Source organism: Drosophila miranda, chromosome XR, assembly GCF_003369915.1.
Source record: "Drosophila miranda strain MSH22 chromosome XR, D.miranda_PacBio2.1, whole genome shotgun sequence".
NCBI classification, from domain to species: domain Eukaryota; kingdom Metazoa; phylum Arthropoda; class Insecta; order Diptera; family Drosophilidae; genus Drosophila; species Drosophila miranda.
This window is the reverse complement of record NC_046674.1, coordinates 37,701,437-37,727,386: the sequence shown is the minus strand read 5'-3', so window position 1 is coordinate 37,727,386 and position 25,950 is coordinate 37,701,437. Positions and strand designations below refer to the sequence as shown.

General features: G+C 37.3%; 1 protein-coding gene across 25 annotated transcripts in view; it reads right to left on the bottom strand.

Annotated features, from left to right (window-relative positions):
* LOC108160402 (disintegrin and metalloproteinase domain-containing protein 11) overlaps positions 1-25,950 on the bottom strand; it is a 551,474-nt gene that overhangs the window by 96,133 nt on the left and 429,391 nt on the right. For 18 of the 25 annotated variants that reach the window (XR_004471659.1, XM_033387853.1, XM_033387852.1 and 15 more), the window contains 4 exons: positions 23,340-23,459; positions 23,082-23,259; positions 22,795-22,945; positions 9,637-9,775 (listed from right to left, as the gene is read on the bottom strand). Coding sequence is in view for 24 of the 25 variants with exons in the window: in XM_033387853.1 (XP_033243744.1) it covers positions 9,637-9,775; positions 22,795-22,945; positions 23,082-23,259; positions 23,340-23,459 (588 nt within the window). In the remaining variant the exon portion in view is untranslated. Of the gene's footprint in view, positions 1-9,636; positions 9,776-10,241; positions 10,541-13,955; positions 14,212-17,109; positions 17,216-22,794; positions 22,946-23,081; positions 23,260-23,339; positions 23,460-25,950 lie in introns of those variants that run through there. The other 7 variants (XM_033387865.1, XM_033387858.1, XM_033387871.1 and 4 more) reach the window with 6 other exon arrangements.

Sequence of the window (25,950 nt, the reverse complement as noted above, 5' to 3'; positions counted from 1 at the left end):
TTGTAACCTTAAAAACGGAGCAAATTTTTTCTTGTAAATTTTGGAGTCAGAGTTGCCGAAAAAGCTCGAAGGCTTCCAACATTTTGGTGACCCCGACGTGATCGCCGTGGACTTGTCGTGTGTTAGTAGTGTTTCAAGTAGTTCGTTAAATCAAATTCAAAGGTTTGACGTAACATTTGTCGAAAAGTAGCGAACCAAAGATCGTTGTGGCCGACCGTGGCAGTTCTAGCGACCCGCTTTTCGTTTTCGCTTCTCTTTCGCCGTCTGTTTCGTTGCTGCGCAGCGCACTGTCAAGACCGGCTGCATAGAGTTCCAAGCGTGGTCCGTTAGTTTTCTTCGCCTCCTCTTTCGTCGTTTGCTTCAGCCAGCTCTCGTGGCTGGCTGCGCATATCTCTCCCTCGAATTCGAGCTTAAAACAGTGCGAAACATCTCGGTCGCTCTCTTGTGCATAACTGTTGGTTCTTTTTCGGTCGTCGCTTCGTTGCTTTGCCGGCGCCTACATTTTGGACATACCCAAATAAACAGTGCCGCGAAAGTGATCGCAAAACATTTTGATCTCCTTTGAACTCTCGCGTTGCATCATCTTTATTCAACTGTGATCGACTCACACACTCCGCGTCAACAATAAATAGCCAAAACCATGGGCAAAAGGAAAAATAATAGAAGGAGTGGATCGTTGGCTATGGGCAATGACGGTGATACAGTGACAGTTGGCGATGCTCCATCTAGTGAAAGGGTTAGTGCGAACGCAGCCAACACCCAATTCCCTGCATCGCGGATTTCCATTATGAGGCGGAAGGCTAGAGCCATTTTCGACAGGCTAGAGTCAATACGCACAGAGATGGATCGTGAAAAGCTGCGCCAAAGGGATGAATATGATCTGCGAGTGTTGTTGGAATCATTGACGGAGCTGAAATCCAATTTTATTGTGGCACACACCAGTTTGGAGGAAGTGGATTTTGAATCTATGTCCAGTGAAATACCAGGAAAATTTGACTCGTCCATCCTATCATTGAGGACCATTCTACAGCGTGAGTTGGGCAAGTGTTCGCTGCCCACGCATTGTTCCAAGTTTTAAACGAACCCAAGTGAATCCCAATCCATAATGTACATGGCCAATCGATCGCGCTTGCCACAGCTGCAGCTGCCCAAGCTCAGCGGAGCTTATACAGAGTGGATAAGCTTCTATTCCATGTTCACAGCTGTTATTGATAGTGAAGCTGAGCTGACTTTTATCGAGAAGTTACAGCATTTGCGGTCTTGTTTGAGCGGAGCGGTGTTAGACACCATTAGTTCGTTGGAGATGAGCGAGGCTAATTACAATACCGCATTAGATATTCTCAAAAATCGATTTGCTAATAAACGTCTCATTCTACAGGCACACATTAGAGAAATATTTGGGCTGGCGCGTGGGGACTCCTCTGTTGTTTCGCTGCGGGCGTTTACGGAGGCCGCTACCTCACATCTTCGCGCGTTGGAAGCGCTGGCAACTAAGGAGGAAATAGCTAATTGCATCATCGTCCACGCACTCTGGAAGAATTTGGACAGGCAGACTCAAGTTAAATGGAAAGCAGCGTCGTCGAATCACGATATTCTATCCTGGAGAAATTATCTGCATTTCTGGAACAAAGATGTCGTACCCTTGAAGGCATTCACCACTCCATGCAAGGGCAGATGGTCAGGTTGGCAAGTCAGGAAAAACCGTGAGTACGCATCATCGAAAATCGTTTGTAGCATTGTGCGCTCCTGTTTCCTGTGTTTTTTGTGATGGCACGAACCATATGATTGCCAATTGTCAACGGTTCAAAACTCTATCGCCGAATGATCGTCACAAGGAAGCAAAGAGGCTCTTCTTAAGCGGCAATTGCCTACGAAAGGGTCATCACTTGAAAGATTGTAAATCAGGTCCCTGCCGTACTTGCCAATTGAAGCACCACACTCTTCTGGACTTTCTTCGTCCAACAGAGCCCTTCCGTACTGTTTCTTCAAACGAGCCGCAGCCAAATCATACCGCCATGGCAGCATTGTCGCCCTCCTTGACGCAAGCTCATATATTCCAGCTTCCGTCTGAGCCTGTTCTATTAGCCACCGTCGTCGTTCTCGTCAAAAACAGTGCTGGAACTTTCATGCCATGTCGCGCATTGTTGGACTCGGGCTCGCAATTGCATTTCGTAACTACTCGACAGCTTCAGCTGCAAAAAACCAAGCTGCTTACTGCAGTCACTGGCATAGAAGATGCTAGCTTCTCAACTTAAGATATCTCGCTGGATCTCGTTCTGAAATCGCGGATTTCAGATTTCACCACTAGCATCACTGCCGTCGTTCCCCAGAAGATTACGGACAGTCAACCTCGCGTCTCAATTAGCACTGCTAATTGGCCTATACCTTTGAATATCCAGCTTGCTGATCCTTCGTTCCACAAGCCGCATCGGATTGATCTGCTCATCGGAGCCGGACTTTTTTTTGAGTTGCTGTGTGTAGGAAAAATTCAGCTGGCGCCTGGATTACCTTTGCTACAGAAGACACATCTCGGATGGATTCTATCTGGTGGCGGGCACTCGGCTCCCAACTCGGCTCGATGACTTGGTTCGTCAATTTTGGGAAGTTGAGCACATCTTTAAGCCAATCGCTAGGTCAACCAAGGAGGAACTTCACTGCGAGGAACACTTCGTCAACCATCACACTCGCTTACTCTTAGGGGAATACTCTGTCCGCTTGCCTATGAAGCGAAGTTTAGAGTCCTTGGGAGATTCCTATTTGCAAGCAAAGCGGCGCTGGGAAAACTTGGAGCGCAAGTTCGTGCGTAATAAAGCTCTTCATGAAAAATATTCGGCATTCATGAAGGAGTACCTGGAAGATAGGCACAAGTGAAAATATTTCTTGCCACATCATTGCGTCATCAAAGAGGACAGCTCCACAACAAAGCGGAGGGTTGTATTTGACGGCTCTGCAGCTACCACATCTGGTCTTTCGTTAAATGATCTGCTTATGTCTGGTCCCACCATTCAAGCCAAGCTATTTCACACACTCATCCGTTTTCGTACACTTTCCATTGCTCTTACAGGTGATATCGGTAAAATGTATAGGTGTGCGCGTCTCAATGCCTGACACCATGCTTCAATGCATATTGTGGACGACGACATACAGACCTTCAAATTAAACACAGTCACCTATGGGACTAAGCCTGCATCGTTTTTAGCTATTCGAGCTATGCATCAGCTAGCCATGGATGAGTCTTATTTGTATCCATTGGGGTCGGAAACCACTCTGGTGTTCCAATTCCCCTGATGTGCTTCGTAAAGTTCCAGAGGCCGAAAGGGAAAGTTTTCTGAAGCTGGATGATGGCAGTGATGTAACCAAAGCGCTTGGGCTCATTTGGGAGCCCCATAAGGACAACTTTTTGTTTACATTTGCTCCCCAAATCGGTGTTGACCAGCACACCAAGCGTTCCGTGTTGTCACCATAGCACACAATCATGCAGCGCATGTGGAGGGACAAGCTGCATTGGGATGAAAGTCTTCCTCAGCCTTTGGAATCGGCCTGGACTGAGTTTTGCAAGGATTTCGCTACTGTGGGTCAAGCTACATTTCCTCGCTACGAACTTCAACCTAAGACCCGATTTGTGGGAGGCAGCGGTGAGGACGGCCAAGCAGAATTTCTATCGCGCGTTGGGATCGTCACTTTTTGGATTCGACGAGCTGCGGACATTGGTCTGCCAAATCCAGGCTGTAATGAATTCTCGTCCTCTTATCTAGATTTCAGAAAACCCTGAAGATCTTGGCGTTCCTACACCCGGAAATTTTTTAATTGGTCGTCCGCTGATGGAGTTCCCTGAGCCAGACGTTACGGGTCTCAACTTCAATCGACTTGATCGCTGGCAGCGAGTCTCCTGTACCCAGCAGATCTTTTGGAAGCGTTGGAGTGAGGAGTACCTGACGCTGCTTCAACAACGTGCCAAATGGCGCACACCTCAACCCTCGATCCAGGTCAACGATGTCGTTTGCATCAAGGATGAAAACCTGCCACTTTTGAAGTGGCCCTTGGCGCGGGTGATCGAAGTTATCGCTGGAGCTGATGGCGCTGTGAGAGTTGCCATCCTGCAGCCCTCCTCTGGAACCACTCGTCGAGCCGTCAACAAGCTGTGCGTCCTCCCAGTTGAGGATCTTGTTAAAATCACTGGTCTTTTAATGGGGGGTTTGTTCGGAACAGCAACCGTTATTAGCTCTTTCTGTTATCGCGCTCAGCCTATGTACGATCTCAGTGCATACACGCACACACCTACATATGTAAAGTTATTACTTGCTATAAGCCACTGCTTCGACCCTTCCTTCTGTCTAGTCGGTCGTTCCTATTCGAGGCAGTCGATCTGGAGTACTCGTTGTCGCCCAAAACGCCTAACACCTAAATCTAAGTCCACGGCCACGGCCTCGAACAAAAAACACAAAACAATATCAAACAATAAACGTCGAATTGTAACCTTAAAAACGGAGCAATTATTTTCTTGTAAATTTTGGAGTCAGAGTTGCCGAAAAAGCTCGGCAGCTTCCAACATACATCATGACATTTTTACATCAACTACTGCGTTGCCAGACACTTAAATGCTACAAGAAATTCAATAATTAATTTATGTCAAGCTGAATTAACGAAACGACTCCCGCTGTTACTGTTAGGGTTAATAGTAATTTTTTGAGATCGGTTTCGACCAATTTCCCATACACGCTGGATGTCTAAGACGATATCTTAAAAATATATATTTTTTTCGAGAAGAGTTAAAATTGACAAATCAAATATTTGCGCGACGTATTTATTTGTATGGTGTGTTTTTATACTATACATTATAGGTTTCGGTGAACTTTATCTGTTGAAGTTCCAAGTATTGAGTTTAAATTTATATAAGTATATAGAAGCTTAAGCGTTCTAAAAGGCTTGCAGTCAACTCTGGTAACAAATTTTTTTTTTTCAAAAGTGGAGCTTCGCAAAGGAGTACTCTAACCATTAAATAATACAAATTCCCTACTTTTGCATTAAAGTGGAATTTTAGTTAATTATTGTTGACTTAAATGTATATAAACATATTTTACTATCTATTTTCTGAATTTCCGCTCAAGGCCAGAGCCATATAGCCTGCTCTAGAGCTCAGAGTTTCCATAGGAATCATCGGCGAGAAATTTTATTTTCCGCTCAAGTCGCCACCTTCAACGTTGTTAAATTGAACTATAATTTTTTTATTTTATTGTTTTTGTACCGAAACAAATACTTTAAAACCCTGAGGTCTTAAATTCCAACACATTTTTATCGCACGAACAAATATGCCGAACTCTAATTTACATATGGGGAGCATTGCCCAAATGATGTATGTAACATCCAGAAGAAATTTTTTCGGTGTTTTCCTTAAAGGTTTTCGGCACAATAAAGTGAAATATTCTATATTTCTGGCACAAGCAAAATAGAGGGAAGAAAGCGAGTTCAAAAAAGCCGATTAAAGGAATTCGATATTAAAAAGAAATGTACTCTTCACAAGGCAAAGTCGATTTTGTGCGCTTCGAAAGATAACAAAGTAAATAGAAGACGACCCCTGCCGTTTATTTCCCGCAGAATCGGTTTTCTCCAATATTGGCGGAGCTTCCAATCTTGCCAATCCCACAATAAATATGCATTTATAGATATTCTGCTTACTTTCATTTTCTTTTTAATTTTGTAAATAAAACGCATATATAAAATGTACCCCTGCTAGTAAAATATCTAACAATTTCGTTAGCGAAAATTCGTTATACACCAGCATAGATTGTATCCGCATACTTTAGATGGTCGAATTGTTCATAGTTCCCCATCTGACGAATACAATTTTCCGACATTTTTGACTTGCAATTGTGGACATTTGACGAGCCAAATTGTCACACAGATTTTAATTATCATAATAAAAGACATTATAATGTCAGCTGTGTATATATGTACATTGTAACATATACTATGTACATAACTAGAAATGTGCGTGTGTCTAATAAATAGAGACAATCAACAGTCAGACACTAAGTACTCGCGCACACTGTAGCTGACAGCGCAGCCAAAATCTGCGCTGAAATTGGAGCTGAAAGCTCAGCTGATCTGAGAGCTTTTTTCAGGCAGAATCAGCTCGCAGGTGCGTACATTGTCGGCTGATCTGATTTCTGAAAGTTAAAAGCCGTTGCTTCCCTTTGTCTCTCTCCTTAATAATTATTATTATTATATTATTATTTACTTATTACATCACATCAAATACAGTAGCCAGACGGAAGTTTTCTTCGTTTTTTTTTAATTCCGTGTATTTCAACCACATTTCCGTTGCGTATTGTATTCGTATTACTTTTATTTTACGAATTATTATAATATTTTTCAATTATTAATTATTTTTTATAATAATAAACATTGTGATGTCTTTCGAGCGTTTACTGTACTTGGGGACATAGTATTTTATATTTATTATTGACATATGAAAATAGTAAATAATAAAATATTTTTGCCCAATTTATCGCCTTCCAGAAATTATAGAAATAAAACTATTTGAACGATTTTTAATAATCCCGCTTATTCCCCAGCGCTGAGTTAACCGTAATATCGCTTAACAATGTTTCGAAGTTTCAATACACCTGAACAAAATCAGCAATCAGCTTGCTGAAAAAACAAATATGCTTGTTCGATCAAACTAAGCTGAGCTGATTTTAGAAAGCTTTTTCAGCTTTCAGCTCAGCTAGTTCTGCAATGTGCGCACTTGCACTGTGCAGTGTGTTTGTTTTTTCAGTGCTTATAAATAAGCTTTCAGCTCCGATTTGAGCTACAGTGTGTGCGAGCCCTAAAGCGCCAGCATCCGTCGAGCTCTCGTATGTTCTCATATATACATATGTATGTACATGAAGGTCACTCCACACGTACCACGAAACTATAATACCTGGTACTCAGCTTGTATATAAGTATGTGATCTTATGTAACTCATACAATCAGGCATGCCAGACGTACCGCGACAACAGAATACCTGGTACTAAGCTTGTATATATGTAGGTAGTCTAGTCGGCATGATTATTTTGACGAAGTAAAAATCGTGTATTTTGTAGCATAACTTTTTTGTGACTTTATTAAGAATTTTTGATTTATTTTTCTTTTAAATATATAACTAATAGAAACTTGAAAATAAGGAAACAAATATATTTTCATTCAAACTTAAAAAGATTTTATTAAATTTTGCTTCATTCATTCACTTTTGTAAAGTTTAAAGTTTGTTATTTAAATTAAACAATCTTGTCAAAATACTTATGCCATACTGTGAAATTACTTATTACTTAAAATCCTTTTAAGTTTGAATGAAAATATAATTGTTTCCTTATTTTCAAGTTTCTATTAGTTATATATTTAAAAGAAAAATAAATCAAAAACTCTTAATAAAGTCACAAAAAAGTTATGCTAAAAAATACACGATTTTTACTTTGTCAAAATAATTGTGCCGACTATTGTATGTAATCTTATTCCTGCACTTCTTCTATTCGCTTTCCACCTCATGGGAAAATATTTTATCTGTTTCCATATCGCACCGTTCGTTATATCTTCTCTCTTTCCCTGCCCAGCAGCGATGATCTGGCCGTTATATCTCGCTTATCCATGCCGCGCCGATGAGCAAGATAGGTAGAGACAGACAGACAAAGAGAGTGAGCGGAAAGAGAGTGAGAGAGAGAGAGCGAGAGAGCAAGCCCGAGATTGCTGAGTGAGCAATGGGAAATGATTTTCTTTATTCTGGCTATAATAATGAGCCGATATGATCAAAATTTTGCAATCTTGATTATCTAGATAATACATTTTTGATAGTTCTAATAATTTTCTCGTATATTAAGGCTTAGTGGTCCAAAAATGTATAATTAAATTTGGGTTTATTTATTTGCAAGATTTGCAAGCTTTTTTAAAACTAGGCGAACATACCCAAGCTACGCTAAAAAAAAACCAAGCTTTACTACAAAAATATAATCTAAAACAAAAAAAAAATTAATTTTTATGTCCTGGATTATACAACAATTATTTCATCTACAATTTTGGAGTCTTTCAGAAATAGTCGGCATAGTTCCAGTTAAATAAGATGTCTGATTTTGTTACATAAATCGAGAGCGAAAAATATTATACAGCTTATAGTATGTACTCAGAACACACTAGTAAACAACAAACACACTGTATTGACGCAAGTGCACAAACTTCTGGAACGAGAGTTTGGAAAGATCACCACGGACAAGCTTAAATTTGTTTGATCGATCAAGCATGTTTATTTTTATATCATAATGTTTCTGATATCTACAACGTTGGTAGTAGAGACATACTATTAATATCAGAAAACAATTTAATAAAACCATAAGGACATATTGCTGATGATTTCTAAAAAAAACATATCAACTTTTGAAAGCTTTGCTACGCTTTCAACTATAGCGTGAACGAGGTTTTAAAGCCGTCGAGAGATATACCGGGCCTCGAGGCATGAGGTTCCAAATGGGAATTTCTTTCCTCAATCGGGCATCCTGATATGTAAAAACTTTTCAAATGCTTCAATTAACCCTTTACGATCTGCTCCTAAACGGCGAGTAAGATTTTCATGAAATTTTAAAATGTTTGCTTTGGAGACCATAGAGTTGATAGAGACGAACAACATTTGTTTACTTGCGCAAGCACTTCAGATATAGCTTGGGTATTTAAATAGCAGAATACTCTTTTTTGGAAACATGTTAATGTGTTTAACGAAATCTTATTTTTATTTTCATCCTGCTGTTAATGCAGTTAAAGTTTTTCGACATAGGAACATAATTTTATTTTCGGTACTGTATGTACCCGTTTGGTATTTATGAAGTACATACATTAAAATTTTAATTTTCATTAGACTTGGCTTTTGGCCAGCGATATGTTACGCTGTTAAATAATTTCTATTGCACAGACGACGCCCGAAACTGTATAAAACGATAACACAACTATAATTTTTTGGACCACTAAGAAACCTGTCTTTTGGGTAGCCCACAAAACACTATGCTGTATGAGAATTCTCCTTCTAGATCAATCTTTAGTCTTTACATTACAAGAAAATTATATTATTATTACAAGCTGGTGAGTTTGTCGCTAATATTCAAACTATCATAGTTTTCATGAGTATTTAAACACCCATTGGCCCTTATTGGGCTAACCCAATTTTTACAACTTTTCTCGTAGATGTTTATCCTATATTTTCCATTTTGTGAGCCGTGGAGGAACGCTTTATCTAGATATATATAGTGATTTTACTAAATAAACATACATAATTTGAGTTGTATATACAGATTTACATATAATAAGATATGTAGATACTCTAGTGCGCTTAGCACCGATGTTGTAAGTGTGTTAGAAATTATATATTGTGAAGGTTTGGAAATTCATGAAAATAAAAATGACAACAACGCACATGTATTTAAAATTACGACACAGAAAAATATATCAAAATGCGAAATAAATTAAAAAATTTACTGTTTTTCTTTTCATATTTTAGCAAGTGTTGTTTTGTAATTTTGAAAATTATTTTCAAGGTACTTTTTGTTGTTTTTTGTGGTTGTAATTTGTATTTGTATTTAGAGCTGGCTTTTTCATTACTTCTTTTCAACTAACCTTAGACACAGGGAGAAGTTTCTATGTACTACAACTGACCTGTAGCACAATGCCATTAAGGTGAATGTTATAAAAACGAACCCTACAACTGACATTAGAACACCGACTAGGAACACTGTATTTGAGCCGTGGTAGTTCTCTATACGAGACATATTTAGCCGTTTGTTTCGATACGTGCGCAAATGATTTAAAAATTGTGTGTGATATGTGTGTTAGCATACGAATGTTGCGGATTTGGTTTAATCGACCATCCGTGTTTTCCCACATTTATAATGTGGCATACAAATTTAGTTTATTATTGTATTGAGTTACGTTGTGACACGCCAGGTGATTTATTGAATTTGCCGTTGTAGAGAATTCGTCGTTTTTATTATTACAGATGGGTTGTGGGTTAGCCGAAAAAAAACAAGCAAACAAACAAATTTTGTACGCATTGTGGGAAACATAATTAGAAAATCTATATAAACTATCATACCTAAGTGGGGCATAATGTACATACAAATTTTGTTGATCTTAATTGAATTAAATATTTATTTAAGCCTTTATGTAATGAGATAACACATAAAGATAAATATATATGCACCTGAGTGCATACATAAACATGTATATTTTATAACCACACGTAGCAGCCTTCTTCCCCCAGTGCATTTGTTTTTTGCCAAGAAGTTCAGCCTGAAAATTACCGTAGAGTGCAAATAGTGCAACCAAAACAGAAGTATTTTCACAATTGCACTGCAGTAATATTTTTGTTTAATATTGTTTGAGTATTCTGCTTTTTTGCTTCGTTTGTTTTTCTATGACAATGGTAATCTTTTTTGCATTTAATCTAATCTAATTTATAAAATGTTTAATATAGAAATTTGGAGACATAAATTTTTGTTGGGTACACCATCCCAGGATTTTGCTGAAATGGAATAGAAATTGTGTAAAATAAACCTTATAATTTTAAACAAAATAAACTAATTACAAAATAGACAACAACTAATATAATGCCCTCCAGACTAAAGGCTCTATTAAAAATAGAGGTATTTGAAAAATATCTTTTTAAAATAAAAAAAGTGATCCTTTCATTTGCATTTTTGGCACAAATGCTGCGCACAGTTTAGATGTGTTTGAGCATATCAGTTCGAAGTGTACAAAAATAAAAAATGTACTGTTTGTTTTCATATTTTAGCAAGTGTTGTTTTGTAATTGTTTTCGATTAAAGACGAGAAAAACGCCATAAAACGGGGGCCTTGCCGACCCCATATCTAAACTTATATTGATACATCACTCATGTTAACAGAATATTTATGTTTCATTAGTTTTAGATCACCTGGATGTACGAAAAATAAAATGGAATACGACCATTATTGTTACATAAAAATGGCGACAAAATACAAATTTCTGTTTCCTATAGATCCAGATTAACTTTGATGATGCATCAACTCAATGAAGTACTCCAGCCGGTTAGACAGCTGCAGCATCAGAATGAACCGCAGCGGGAGGAGGTTCACCACGAGCAGGGGTCTCGGGGAGCAATCCCGAAAAGGAAGCCGTCGAGTATGACTGATGGACCGATTCCGCCACCAAAACCATTTCTGGCTCGCTTGGGGCGAGGTGGTGTTGGTCCGGAACCGTCTTCAGGAGTAGGGGTGAACACATCCAGTGAGCAGCATCAACGGGGTGGGCATCAAGCGCGAAATTGGCGGTGGGTTCCGCCAATAGGTAATAATACTCAGACACTCGGGTCAGGGTCGTGGCGAGAGTAGGAGAGCTAGTGGGATTCCTCGAGAAGATCCGCATCCAAATCCGCCGGGTTATAGACCTTGGCCACGGTGGGGGTGGTTTTGTAAGGACGTAGACAAAGCAGACTGCGCATCTATCTTAATTGCACAAGCACTTGTCATGAGAGAAGACTATATAGTGTGGGCGAAAAAGAGAGAGCGAGCTCGAGTTCGAGCGCAGTTATATATACTCTAATGTTAATTCTTGCATTCTGTCTATCGTCACTCCACATAATGATTTGTGCATGCCGCACCGTCAGCTAAATATGTCTCTCTCTCTCTCTTCCTACTAAAAAAGTACCATCCAGACGGTATGTCTCACTCGCTCCGCCAGGGGTGCCATTTGTCAAGGAAAAGTGTGAGATAAAAAGGGAGAGTGCAACAGAAAATTATTTTCTTCACTCTGGCTATAATAATGATCCGATCTGATTCAGCAATCTATAATCGTTATTCTCTATTGTTTTAGGTTTTTCCGTATCTTCGAAATTGTGGACTACAAACGTTTTCGACTTTTGTGGAAGCGGAAGAGGGCGTGTCAAAATTTTGAAATACACTTATTTCAGTGTGATACCACAGGAGTTTGAACATAGATTTGGTTGATTCAGCTCTTATAGTCACTAAGAATCTAATACAGTCTATGTATACTCTTTTAGAATCAAGAAGAAAAAGGTGAAAGATCATTTGTTCTGTGTAATTTGTCAAAACCAACAAAAAAGAACGATCAATAAAACATTACAAAATTATATGTTTCTTCTTTGAAATCTCTGGTCGTTCTTTAAAGTTATTCTCTATTAAAGTGATTTTTCTTCAAATAAAATTGCGAAAATTGTTTTGCAATTTTTGGTTATGGTATGTATGGTATAGGTATATTAGGCTTGCGCTTATTTGTATGGGTGAAACAAAATGTGTCGGAATCAAAAGTCTCAGGGTGTAAAAATGTTCCTTTTGTTATAAAACAATAAAATATAAAGTTTCAGCCTGATTCGACAACGTTTAGAGGTGGCGACTTGAGGTCAAAGTTCAAAAATACGATATTTGGCCAATGATTTCTATGGCAGCTATACTATATATTGCTCTGATCGGATTGAATTTTTTTTGTGATTTAGAACCTTAAAATATAATCCAGCCCCCAAAATTTCAGTCCAATTGGCTAACATTTGAGCCAACAATAAATAATTAAGCGACCATTTTTGTATTATATTAAGGCATTTTTATTATTCAATGGATATTGACTAGCATATTCTTTTGCGACGTTTAGCAACTTCTGAAACTCATCTTCTTTTTTGGTTAGTATTTGATTATAGTTCTGCATAAGTTTATCAGCACGTTCGGCTGTATCATTAACCACTTTTAAATTTTTTAATATTTTTACAGCATTTTGAAAATCTTCATGTCTGTGCCATTCTGAAGGGTCGTCAGTTAAAAAACTTTGGCAATATAAAAGCGATCGAAAAAGGTATCAGAATTAGGTCTCAGAAAATCAGATAGTCTCTTTGTAGGCAAAGAGTCTTGAACGTAGGCAATTCTTTTTTTTCAAAACTAGGCGTTTTGCAGAACATGGTCAACACAAAGGGCCAAGAGTTGCTTCGCCATTTCTCGTTACTCCATGAAAGTAACTCTATCGTCAAACAATGAAAGTGTGATATTTTCATCAGATAAATACCACAAATGGCTGCAAGTTTCTTGATAGGTGTACATGTCGCATATGAATTGAAAGTCCAGATTTGGAGCTTCAATAGCTAATGTTGACCGGAACTAATTATTTATATCGCGCAAATATATTTCTTCTCGAGTTGTTAACGTAAGCTCCTCTCGAAAATATATATATTTTTAAGGTATAAATCGCCTTAGACATCCAGTGAGCATGGTGCATTGGTCCAGAGAGTCGGAGACTATGACCTTTCGGAACCGATCCCAAAAAAATTAGAGTTAGCTCCAACAGCTCAACATAATCAGTACGCGCATGATGTTTTCTCAATGGAACTTGACAGAAGTTAATTATTGCATTTCTTCTGTCATTTAAATGCGTTGCAACGTACTGATCAGTGATACCAAACCGAAGCTTGGTTTGTGCAATAGTGTTCCAGGAATATATTTCACTGATGTGATGTCTGCACGAGAGGTATAAAAGGTTTCGGTCTAGTAGTTGCTCTAGACGGAATGCAGCGTCATTAAGTCGTCCAGAATTGGATGCAGTTGTATCAAAATAGGCTGCTTTGATTTTATCAACTATTCCCCATTCGGTCAACAAATTAAAAGTTGCGTGTGAAATGTCTACTCCTGTAGATGCACTTAATTTTGGCACTCCCAGAAGTTGTTCGCCTTCCATATGTGAAATAATTATTGGCAATCGTTCAACTTTGCCGTGCCCAGTCAGTTCAGGAAGCATATTACCATCCCAATGAACCACTGCTGACATCTGAGAATAAACGTGACTAACTTGTAAAAGAATACGTAAGTAAATAATATAAAGTTATTTTACCAAATTTTGACAGTTTTGTTTTTCCGACGGGGATATTGTTTGTCGGTTTTCTTCTCACAGCCGCTGTATTGTTCTCCTATTCATAGCATATTCACTGATTTTGTGGCCTAAAGCTTCAGCTATAGTGGTTATCAAATGCATGGCTGCATTATTAGAGATCCTCCACTTATCTAAACAAGATACATAAAACTCTTTGGGTAAACCAATTTTTCCTGCCTCTTTTCGCTGGAGGCGGTTCAGTTTCGTTATCCGATATTTCCATGTCCAGATGATTATGCATCGAATAATCGCTGGATTCGCATTCACTTCCAGAATTTGTTAGACGTCCTGAAGATATTGATGGTTTACGTAAAAAAATGATTAAATATGCTAATAATACTGCAGGCATTAAATGAAACGATCTCAGTAGCAATTCGCGCATTCTCTTTTTTTTTACCGAGATGGTGTCTAGTCTAGCTAAATGCCCTGGTCTTTGGGTCTGGCGCTGCAGTTCAAGAAATGTCTTGTCCTCTTCAATTTTCATCATCGACATGGCATCTGCGTGTGCAATATCGAACCAATTGTCAAACTTAGCGCCAAAAGCAGCTTCCTTTGCTCTGAAAGAGTCTCCAGTTTTATTCTTGTTTTTTTCTAAGATTTTTCCATTCCCTATATAAGTGTTGTAGCTTAGCCACACAATGATATTCTTGACGCACAGGAACTTGCGCCTTTTCCCAAAAAATATGCTTTTTTTACTGTCAAACGAACTTTGCTGTGATTGTAGAAAAATACACAGAGCACTTGCTTTATTGACGGTAAGTTAGTTCCCAAAATTTGAGGAGAGTCATGACCCAACAAAAAAACTTACTCACTAAAACGCAATTTCGCCATATTTACTAATTCTTTTTTAGCTTTCTCGCAAAAAAATTTTGGAGGGAATAAATCGATTGACCGATTTTTCCATCGTTGGAATAAGTATCGTAAGCATTTTGATGAGAATATAAGGCGAGAGCGGGAATTCGATATTTTAATACACTGCACGTGTAATTTTCACATTTGTATGAGAAGTTTAATGTTAACTATTTATTGTTGGCTTAAATGTTAATCAATTGGGCTGAAATTTTGGGGGCTGGATTATATTTTAAGGTTCTAACTTACAAACAAAAATCAATCCGATCAGAGCTATACTATAGCTGCCATAGGAACCATTGGCCGAATATCGTATTTTTGAACTTTGACCTCAAGTCGCCACCTCTACACGTTGTCGAATCAGGCTGAAACTTTATATTTTATTGTTTTTTAAAAAAAGGAACATTTTTAGACCCTGAGACCTTTGAAAATTTTACTTTTAATGTATATAAACATATTTTCATGGATTTGACACAAACAAAAGTTGACTACGAAATCACGAAATGTTGAAGTAAGTCAAATTAACTCCGTTCAGAATTCGGGCTATAATGGGCTATTTGCCAAAAAAAAAAAATCGGACAATAAAAGTATGAACATGAAAAAGAAGTCCTTTTTGATAAAAGCCAAAGTTGCGGATCTTCTTGAAATGGTTAAGTAGGACAACATCTTCTTTATGGAAGGCTGCTATCAAATCGTAGTAAACATCGATATAATCTATTATTTGGGTTTGTGAAAACAGCGATTCCGTTTCTTGGAATTGAAGGAGCAGAAAACGGAGGTGTTAAGCTTAAGGGATATCTTAGTTTATATTATTTCGATATGAGTATTGTTAACTCTGCAGCCATTAGAAAAACAATATGTTGTCTGCTGAAATGGAGAACCTACTAATCGATATATGGCAGGAGAATTTTGATGATTTGTAGTATTATTTTTGCGTACATGGTACCCAAGCGGACCAAACCAGACAATCTTTAATACAGATTGTTCAGGAATAGCTGGAAGTCCATAAGGATCAGCAGCAACTCCAGAATCGATTTAATCGTTTATAGTTTTCTATTTCAATTCTATTTCCTAAAAAAAAAAACCTATTACCTACACTACCTCTCCAATCTGAAAGAGATAGCCTTACGTGAAAAGGATCTAATGAGATTGTGTTGGCTTATGCTATCTCAATTGAAAACCAACAAAGGCCAGGAAAAGAATTAAATGTAAGAAATATAAATAGAAATAGATAGAAATATTTGCTTTAGTTAATATTTGTAATTGATCTGCTGCCAGCTCAGTAGCAAAAAAAAGATAAATTCACACTCTGAAATAATAAAATAATGCCTACTCTAACAAAAATTCGGAAAAAATGTATCAAACACCTCGTGCAATTATATTAATTCCATAACGCAATATGGTCGTATACATTTTCTGAAAAGCACGGGGACCACGAAGCCCGGCCCAGTCTATGCCCAGCTCTAATGCAATCTCTTATCCATCTCCTCCATTCCCAAAACTGTTTGTTATTCAATGCCATCTTACTGTTCTCCAATATTCAGTGAGTTAAGGAGCTGGTCAAACTATTGGAGGTCTGTACTATTGTCGTGTCTTTTATCTTAGTAACATGAACGCAATATGAGCAAAGTTGTCCATAATTAATTGTGTTGGAAAACCTTACAGGAAAAACATGTTTACAGTATTGGACTCAGTTCATTTCGTGCCTAGATGTTTTTGCAAATTAATGCACTTAATCAACATTAGCCAAACACTAATTGAACAGATTCCTTAAAATACAGATAAACATACGGAATACTACTCTATGGACTAATGTACATATATTAGATAAAGGCAGATGAATCGATATAGCCATGTCCATATTGTAGACCCGCAGTAATTCCTTGTCTTTATATTCTTAAAGTTCATGCATTTATACATTTATATGTATTACCTGATTAAACCCAAAATATGGAAACGAAAAACGTAACTAATAAAATTAAAGCTCACATAAACTTTAGTGGTTTGTGATTACGACAATATGATACAAGGCATGTACATAAATACACATACATAATTTTATAATGGAATGATTTAGGACAAGTACGTACAAATAAGTAGCTTTGTTATATAATGATGTAAGCACAACAAATATTTTACACATCGATAAAGACAAAGGGACAATGAAGGAGAAAGAAACCAGAGTAACCTTTTTGTACTTTTTCAAATAAGTATTTAAAAATTAACTTAAATACTGAAATTTGTCTATTGTATGTACATTTGGGTCACGCTTTTGCCTTAACCATGATTTTTTTTTTGTCTGAATTTGTATGTGTGTTTGACTTTCTGGTACTCTACCTGTAACAAACGGCCAGTGTTGCAAAACTAATGAAGACACATTTGACGATAACTGTTAAAATGATGACCATGGTTAATGTGCTGATCCTATTTTGGTCTGAGGTTCCTGCAAATGGGGGTTGCGTTTTATTTGGAAATTAAATTAAATTTGTTAATATGCAGAAATTTTGAACCCCAATTAAGCATTTGATTCGTCAATACAATGCAATTCGAAAGTTTCTGAAATCCGATTAACGTCTCTATGGAGTATACATACATATGTTGCTAGTCGAGTAGACCGACATTATCGGGCGTGATACAGATGCCAAACCAACCGAATTAAACTGAATTGACCCTTCAGATCAACTGTAGTGGCGCTACTAGAGATTTCGTTAAACACACTGATAAAACACATTTCACTTTTATAAAGCGTTACAGTTTTATAAATGTTATTGAATATCTAGTTTATCTGTATCAGCATAGTTTAAGACTTCAAATTTTTTCATCCCTTTAATCCTTTATATAAATAAATAAAAAATAAATAAATTCCCATTCGATGTCGTTGTATGAAACCAGCTCAAGCTAAAAATTGGCCACCTATTTTTTCTAACAATTTAATTTTTTTCGAAGTTTTTAGTTCGATTGATTGTTTGCTTTTAATGGTGTTAAATTAATGACAAAAAAATAAAATAAGATTACAGCACTAGTGTGAAATTAATGAAGGTACTGCCGGTCCAACGTTTGATCAGCAGTGGACAAACGATCTGATCTGCTTAAAAATACTGCTGCACTGTTTCTTTACATATTTCTTAGAAATTCTCTGGCTAGCAAATCAAGTCGCATTTTTTTTTTATAATCAGGCTGGCTCCGGTTTTCACTTTCGTAACATTTTTCCATAAGTAAACGGGTTTTTATACAAAAATTCGAATCTTAATTACAAAAAGAAAACAAAATGTATTAACAGAGAAACAACACTTTACGTTTTCGTGCCAGCTGTCACAAACATTTTTTTTGCTTAACAGCCTAAATTGTATGTAACAGCTCAGATTGTGCTCGTAACATACTAAATTGTGTGCGTAACATAACAGGGTAAAGACAACTGTTTCCCGCCACATTTAATTCGGACTGCAAAATGCACATACATAAGTGTAACAAATCAATTTTTTGATTTTAAAACAGTCGCTTAATTCTTAAATAATCTCAGCACGATGAAATTCTGGTGGGTTTCATGAAGGAAAACCCAGACTTGGCAAGAGGTTTCGTGAAGGGCGACCGAGCTATTGTCGATGCAAAGTGGGCAGAGATTTGCGGCGCTCTCAATGCTGTTGGGCTGCCAATCAAGGACGGTTGGTTTGGCCAATCATTGGCTTGGAAAAAGGTATATGTTGCACAGAAATAGAAGCACATTATTATACTAAATTCGATCATTTCAGGCTTGGTCAGACTGGAAGACAAACATCCGCAAGAAGCCGGCCAAGAACAAATTGGAAGTTCAATCTACAGGCTGAGACCCCTACGTCCAGCAAATGGTTGGGGAATCGGCGCACAAAATGGTGTATGGAGTTGGTGCTCCAGCGTATGGAGCTCTCCCAGCACGAGCATGGTTACCGACACTGAGGTTAAATAAATAAATAAAAATAACATTTCTGAAAAACATATTATAATGGCCTGAGCCTGAGTTCATTTTAAGGATTGCACTTTTGAGTTACTATAACAAGATATCTTTCTTTGATTGCTAATGAAAACCTATAGAATAAAATAAACAAAGACCAAAATTTCACAAAATTATTTTTTAGATACTACAACTCTGTGCTACAATTCTCATTGTTATGCGTGAGCGCCGAAAAAGGTGTCCGAAAATTTCGAAATAAGATCCTGTGTAACCTACGGATTTTTCGGAGGACTTATCAAATCTAGAGTTTTCTGTGACACACCAGTATTACTCAGTAATTTTATCATTCTTTCATCTCAATTGTATATTTTAACTAATGTTTTGTAAGAATAAGAATTTTAAAAATCAAAATAGAAAGTAAATTTTCCATAAGTTTAACTTCCTTGTCCATAAGATTCTCCACTTTTTTAATTTTCTATTTTCTAGAGCAGCGACTTTTTGTATCCAGACCTCTGTAAAATGTCACTGTTACAAGTGTATTTCAAAATTTCGCCGCGCCCCTTTCCGCCCCCACAAAGGACGAAAATCTTTGGAATCCACAATTTTGAAGATACGAGAAAATTAAGAACGCTCAATCATAGAGAATGACCATATCTACCAGATTGCCGAATCTGCATCAGATCGGATCTGGGGGCGGAAGTGGGCGGGGCGAAGTTTTAAATTACGCTTGTAACAGTGACATATCACAGAATTCTGGATACAAAATGTCGTTGCTCTAGCTCTTATAGTCTCTGAGCAATATGCGCTCATAGGAACGCACAGACGGTCAGACAAACGGACAGACAGACAGACATGGCTCTATTGACTCGGCTATTGACACACATCCATTTTCACCACAAATCTTATATACATTATCTTATATATACATATATATTGGTGCAAAAAATTGTATCGCAACTTTTTCATGTGTGCACCATTGTGTACCGCTCTATGAGTGCAAGTAGAGTACGCGCGCACATTAAACAAAACTTCTACTTGCAAATTTTGGATTGATTCAAGGCTTTTTCAATATGATTCATTTGATTGACAGTTCAAGATTTACTTTAAGAGGGAATTGTAATTAGACACTTTTAGTACCTCGGCATTATTCTCCAAACTTGATCGAAAAAGCGCAAAAGCAGGGTGGACTTTTGGAGGTCAGATTCGTCTTCAGTAGTGGAAATACTATAAGAATATTCTTGTCCGATCTTTGAATCGTTGTGCGTGTTGACCGGTGTAATCGTTTTTTACCCAACTTTTTGTCTAGGAGATTAGAAAATGTGAGAAAAACACGGGAGCACTTAAAAACGAAAACGGAATGTTTTTGCCAAAAAAGCAAAAGTAAGTGAAACCGGATACTGCCTGACTATGTTAAATATTGATATTCCAGCGGCCCAACGCCCGAGCCCTTTGCAATATACTCGCAAACGAGTGTGAAAAAAATGAATGAACAATTTTTGTATCGCTGAGCACTCACAAACGAGCTTGCAAATGATATAAAAAAAGCTCGCAAAAATATAGCGATCACTATTTTTTGCGACTTTCGTAACCGGAGCACTCACTGCCACAAACTGAACGACATATGAATAAAATTCCTATCTTTTCGAATACCCGAAAGATTGCGAGAGTTGGATCGGGTTAAGTTTCGAATAATCACTCGTGTGCGATATTATTGACGAGCGTTTGGTTTGCTGGGATGGTACAGAGAATCTACGAATATGTATATGAACACAAAAAATTATTTAATTATCACACACTGTTCATTCATTAACAAAAAATGCGTGTACTTATACATTTTAGGTAGGCCTCATCGTGAGAAATCGACAAAAATGATTTTTTTAGTTAAATCATATAACGATTATTTGTATCTTTCGCTTACGGAAAATCAAACGTATTCTATTTTTCAAACTTTACACTTTCTAATTTGTGCGAGCGTGTAGATTTCGTTTCCTTGAGTTTAGTTTCTACAAGTACCAGGTACTTAAAGATAAATGAGTATAATGAAGATGCTATAGTCGACGTGCCGACTAAACATCAACTACTTCAGATTTACTTATTTTTACACAATTAGGCAGGCTCCGGTTTCCACTTCACTAAACATTTTCGGATGAACTTTGGAAAACTCAAAAATTGGTACTCCCATTTTCGTAAAACGCAAAATTTTTCCGCTTTTAAAACGGAAACATTTCTCTAACCGAAATGAGAGGTATTCGACTTTGGTATCAACAAAACGAATCTTAATTGCAAAAGCAAAAAATATATGACTTATTGATGTATTAACAACATAGCTCGCAAAGAACGGTCAACAAAATAGAAAAAGACAGAACACTCTTTGTCTCTTCGCTTGTGTTATCTGTTTTATGTTTTCGGTTGAGCCGACACACGATCGTGTCTCACAATAAAAACTTAAAGAGACACTTTTAATCAAACGCTCACAGAAAAAGTTTCAGTAGATGGGCAGCACCAACCATTTTGCCCCAATAATATCTGAAAAAACGATTTCAAACATTAAACAAGTACATTATTGTTTACATATATACATATATATGAATTTAAACATATATTAACCACTAACAAATAGTTAGCAATAGTTTATGGCAACGTTTTTCATTCACATAGGCAAGTGATCGTTGCCTTAGGCACCACAAAAACATGCATGCATATGTAAAAGAAACTTTTTTCGTTAGCTCGTTGAGCTTTTTTCGTTGAGCAAAAACAGATTTGATGGGGTCTTTTCTGCTGTTTTCTTAATATGGCCGTAAATGAGAGTTTTTTCGGATACCCCGAAAGTGGCAACCGTTATTTTCGAGGCATGATTAACATAAATTTGACACCATTACCTTGGCAATTTAGCTTGTGCCTTCTTTAAAAATATTTTTTTTGGTCAGGGCAACAACACTTTGCATTGGAAAGTTGGAAAAAATACATAGATTGGCATAAATTGGCAAAAAAAAAAAACAGTACAAAGGTGCGTAACAGCTCAGATAGTTCTCGTAAGATACTAACAAAGTAGCTAAGTAAAGACATCTGTTTCCCGCCTCATTTAATTTGAGCTTATAAATTTAAGTGCAGGAAATTATCTTTGAGGTAATGTCCAGATGGGATGGAACTTTCTCCAAATTCATTTTGACAATATGTTTGTCGGTCCGAAATGGTTTCCAAATCAGAGAGCTTGACTATTAGCAAGTATTGCATCTAAGACGTCTCATTTCAAATCGCTTACTTTCAGCCGTCGTTTTTCTTTAAAGCATCCAATCGAAAAAAGCCATTTTTATCACGCCAAATATTTACGAATCAACCAAGTAAGCTGTTTTTTTTTTTTTTTTTGCCAGAAACGATAATAAAATAGAACATATCGGAGACAAAAATTTGTGAAAACGGGAACACCTAAAAACGAAAACGGAACGTTTTGGCTGATTACACAAAATGCAAAAGTAAGTGAAGACCGGAGCCTGCTTGAATATAAAGTGGATATGATAAATATGGAAAGGGAATCGATATGAGATTAAAGTTTTCGGATTTCAGAGACTTGGACATTTTTTAATATTAATTAATAAAAAAAACAAAGATTTAAGATTGATATGATTCAAAAGGTTGTTATCTGGCTTTAATTTCTTTGTTGTTATTGGGTTTCGTCGGTGGACGTTTGACTATGCCTATGCCTATTTGTATTTTTCAATCTATATAAATAAATAGATGTTCATAGAGTTGCTTATACAAAACGCTAAGTCTATTAAGCGGCATGATTACCATTGTCATACAAGTAATCAAACCAAATTTTATTATATCGAATTGTAGTCAAATTAATTAGGATTTGTCAACGTTATTGAACCGCAAGTGTGATTTGGTTTGGCTACACTAAATCGGCTTTGTATAGATGGATAGCTTAGTATATATATATATACATATATATATATATTTTTTTTTTGGGTACTGTTTGCATAGGATTGTATAAATTCAATCAAGCTTAGTTAGTTAAAGTCTCTCCCAGCTGGCGCAAGGTAACGCAAATACGTTGAGCTAAAGTGCCGTCGACCTCTACGCCCTTCTCTTACCATATGGGGTTTCTTTCTTTTCCATTTTTATTGTATTCTCCGGTGTTGGCAATGCTTCAGTTGGCAGTGCTGTGGTAAGGAGAACGACAGAACTACAGTCTGTGCCACCCCAACCCATGTCGCAAAAGCAGCGATTTGTGTTAGTACAGACCTGCAAAAACAAATGACAAGTGTGGTCGTCAAAATGATTTGCTAGTGGTATACTTGTGAAACACCATAAATATATTAATGTGTATCTATATTAGAGTAAGTGAGCAAAATCCGCTCTTTTCTTTGGTTTAACTTACGCCGTGTTCTGAGCACTCTTGACCCTGTTTATTTGTTGGGCACTTAGTTTGATCCACATGAGGAAAAAGACTGACACAAGTTTGGTTCAGGCAGATTAAATTATCACCGCACGGTGTTCCATCTTTGACTAGACCATGTTCAGGGTAGTTGTTGGAGCCTACTTGTCCGCTGGTTGCCCTGCAAATAAAAAAAATACGTTAATAGATTTTATTCTAGCCATACCTGCCATTCGTCTGGTCACTTTATTTGCTACGCACTTGCACTCGTACTCCTGTCCCTTGATAGATATAATGGTCCGTGAGTAGAGTTGGTCGATACCATCGTTAACAGGTTGTCTTTCACCATCCTTACATTGTAAAGTACCGCATTGAACATTCCTGTGTCGAAAAAAAATGTTAACATTGAAGAATTAGCTAAAATGTTAAAAATTGTTGCCTAAGCACCAGCAAAAAAGTTATTCCCTAAGGTGGACTCATTACTCAATGCACAATAAAAACAATCCTTACTTTTTCTGATACACTTGGGACACCGAATTAAAAAAAATATAAATCTTTTTATAACCTATACTCGAAGAATATAGGGGTATATTTGTTTTGTGGTGGAAGTGGATGTATGTAACCCCCAGAAGGAAACGTTTCCGACCTCATAAAGTATATATATTTTTGATCAGCATCAATAGCCGCGCCATGCCTGCCTGTCCGTCCGTCCGTCTATCCGTAAAATACTGCATATTTGCAGAAAACATCGCTGCACGGCAAGAAACAATGATCTTAGTTTTCAAAACACGACAATTCAATCTGTAGACCACTTGAAAATTCTTGGAATTGTTTTCGATAATAAATTTAACTTCATACAATTAAGATTACTATTAGAATCTAGACTTAACATCATTCGATTTCTAAGCTCTAAATTTTCAAATATCCATATTAATATATAGCACAAGAGCTCTTATCCTTGTCAAAATCGACTACGGATTTCCGATATTCGGATGGAGCGCTAATGCAAATTTAAGAAAAATCCAAACACCATTCCATAATTGCGTTCGCCGCAACTTAAATGCCTTCCCCACATCTCCAAGAAAATGCACTTAAGCAAAAGCTGGCCTTCCGTCCATTAAACATAGGTTGTACGAATCTACAATCAGACTATTCAACAAATATTTCATGAGTGCCTTAAATGTCAAACGTAAACACAAAGTACCCTCAACCATGCTCTGGAAACAACACAAAATACAACACCCAGGAAAAACCAAATCCCGCCTTACTTCCTGACTATTCCTCAATCTTCACTGCAGAGGCTTTCGCCATACGTAAATCCTGCACATACGCAAAGGAAAACCCCGGTCTATTACGATCTGCACAGATAGCCTCTCCACTATAGAATCTGTCAAAAATTTAAACTGCCACAATAAAATAATTGCTGTAATTCGTACAAACTCCCACTGAGGAAAATGATATTGAAAGGCTCATCACCCAAATCTCAAACCATAGACACTGTGAACATTGGAACCAATTCCTCCACCGATACAGGATGTTTTTGCCAGAATGGTTCACCCACGATCTATCCAGCAAAATGTACAAAATCCAAACGGACCATATTCATCCGCCTACGTATCGGTCATACAAAATTGACTAATGAACACCTGTTAACCGGCAAAACCGCACAACGTTGTTCCTGCGGTGACACCCGCTCAGTTTAAGATGTTTGTACAAAATGTCCAAGGATAAGAAAATAACTCTTTAAAGATAAAAAGCCCTCAGCATTTCTTGAATATACTAAACCTGAAAACATTAATTTAATTAACCTATTTTTAGAAAAATGTAATATTAACGACTTTATCTAACAGCTGCTATTGAACAGAAGAGCTGAAGGCGCTCGTAGATTATGCTCGAATAGTTTTTTAAGTTAATATTTTATATTAGCTTTAAATTTAATAAATAAATAAATATTTTTGATTAGCATTAATAGTCGAGTCGACAATTTGAATCCAGACTCCTGTGATATCACTCTGTTACAAAGTATTTCACCCCGCCCCTACTGCCACACAAGAAAAAAATCTGTCATCCCCAATTTTGAAGATACGGGAAAACCGCAAACGTAGAACCATAATATTTTTCCTCTCTCTCGTGACCAGTTTGAGCAAAATTGACAGACTTTCGCCTCTACTCATTAACAAACAAGCCAATCTGGCTCTTTTCCTAACACCGATAACAGAAGAAAAGCGTCATAACGCCCACGGGCGTTACGTAATAAATAAATTGAATGGGTCATTTATTTACTAACTGAGTACCGGGTATAAAAGTTGAGCGACAAAGTGCATCTATCAACGTTCCCTCTCATTAATAGTATTCCTGTTCATAAACAAATTGTGGTATTTTTCTTTGTTTAAAAAAAAAACCGGTTGTATTTCGAGAAACGGAATTTAACGGCAAAGTGCGGCTTTTGTAAAATTAGCCGCTCATGTTCATTTATATTACAACTGCCCAATTAATATGCTCATGATTGTATGATTGTACGCGCATAGCTGTGTTGTTATTGCTTGTGTCCAAAACATAGCTGTAACGTTCTCACACGTATAGCTAAAGCCCGCAGCTGCACAAGAATACATCGATGTGAACCGTTTTGCATTGGATCGTCGCATCGCATGATCTTTCATTCCCTTTTGCTCGATTTCTTTTGTGAAGTTGAAGTTAGTAGAAAACGAGGTGGAACGTTGTGAGTTGCTGCGGACACCGCAACTCTACAGTTATACCCGATACTAAGTCAGTATGGCTCTCCTCCGGCAGACGCCGCTAACATAAACGTCACGACAAGGAGTGCGTGCGAGAGAGACAGAAAATCAGTCTGAGCGTGACGTCGGGTGCTGTG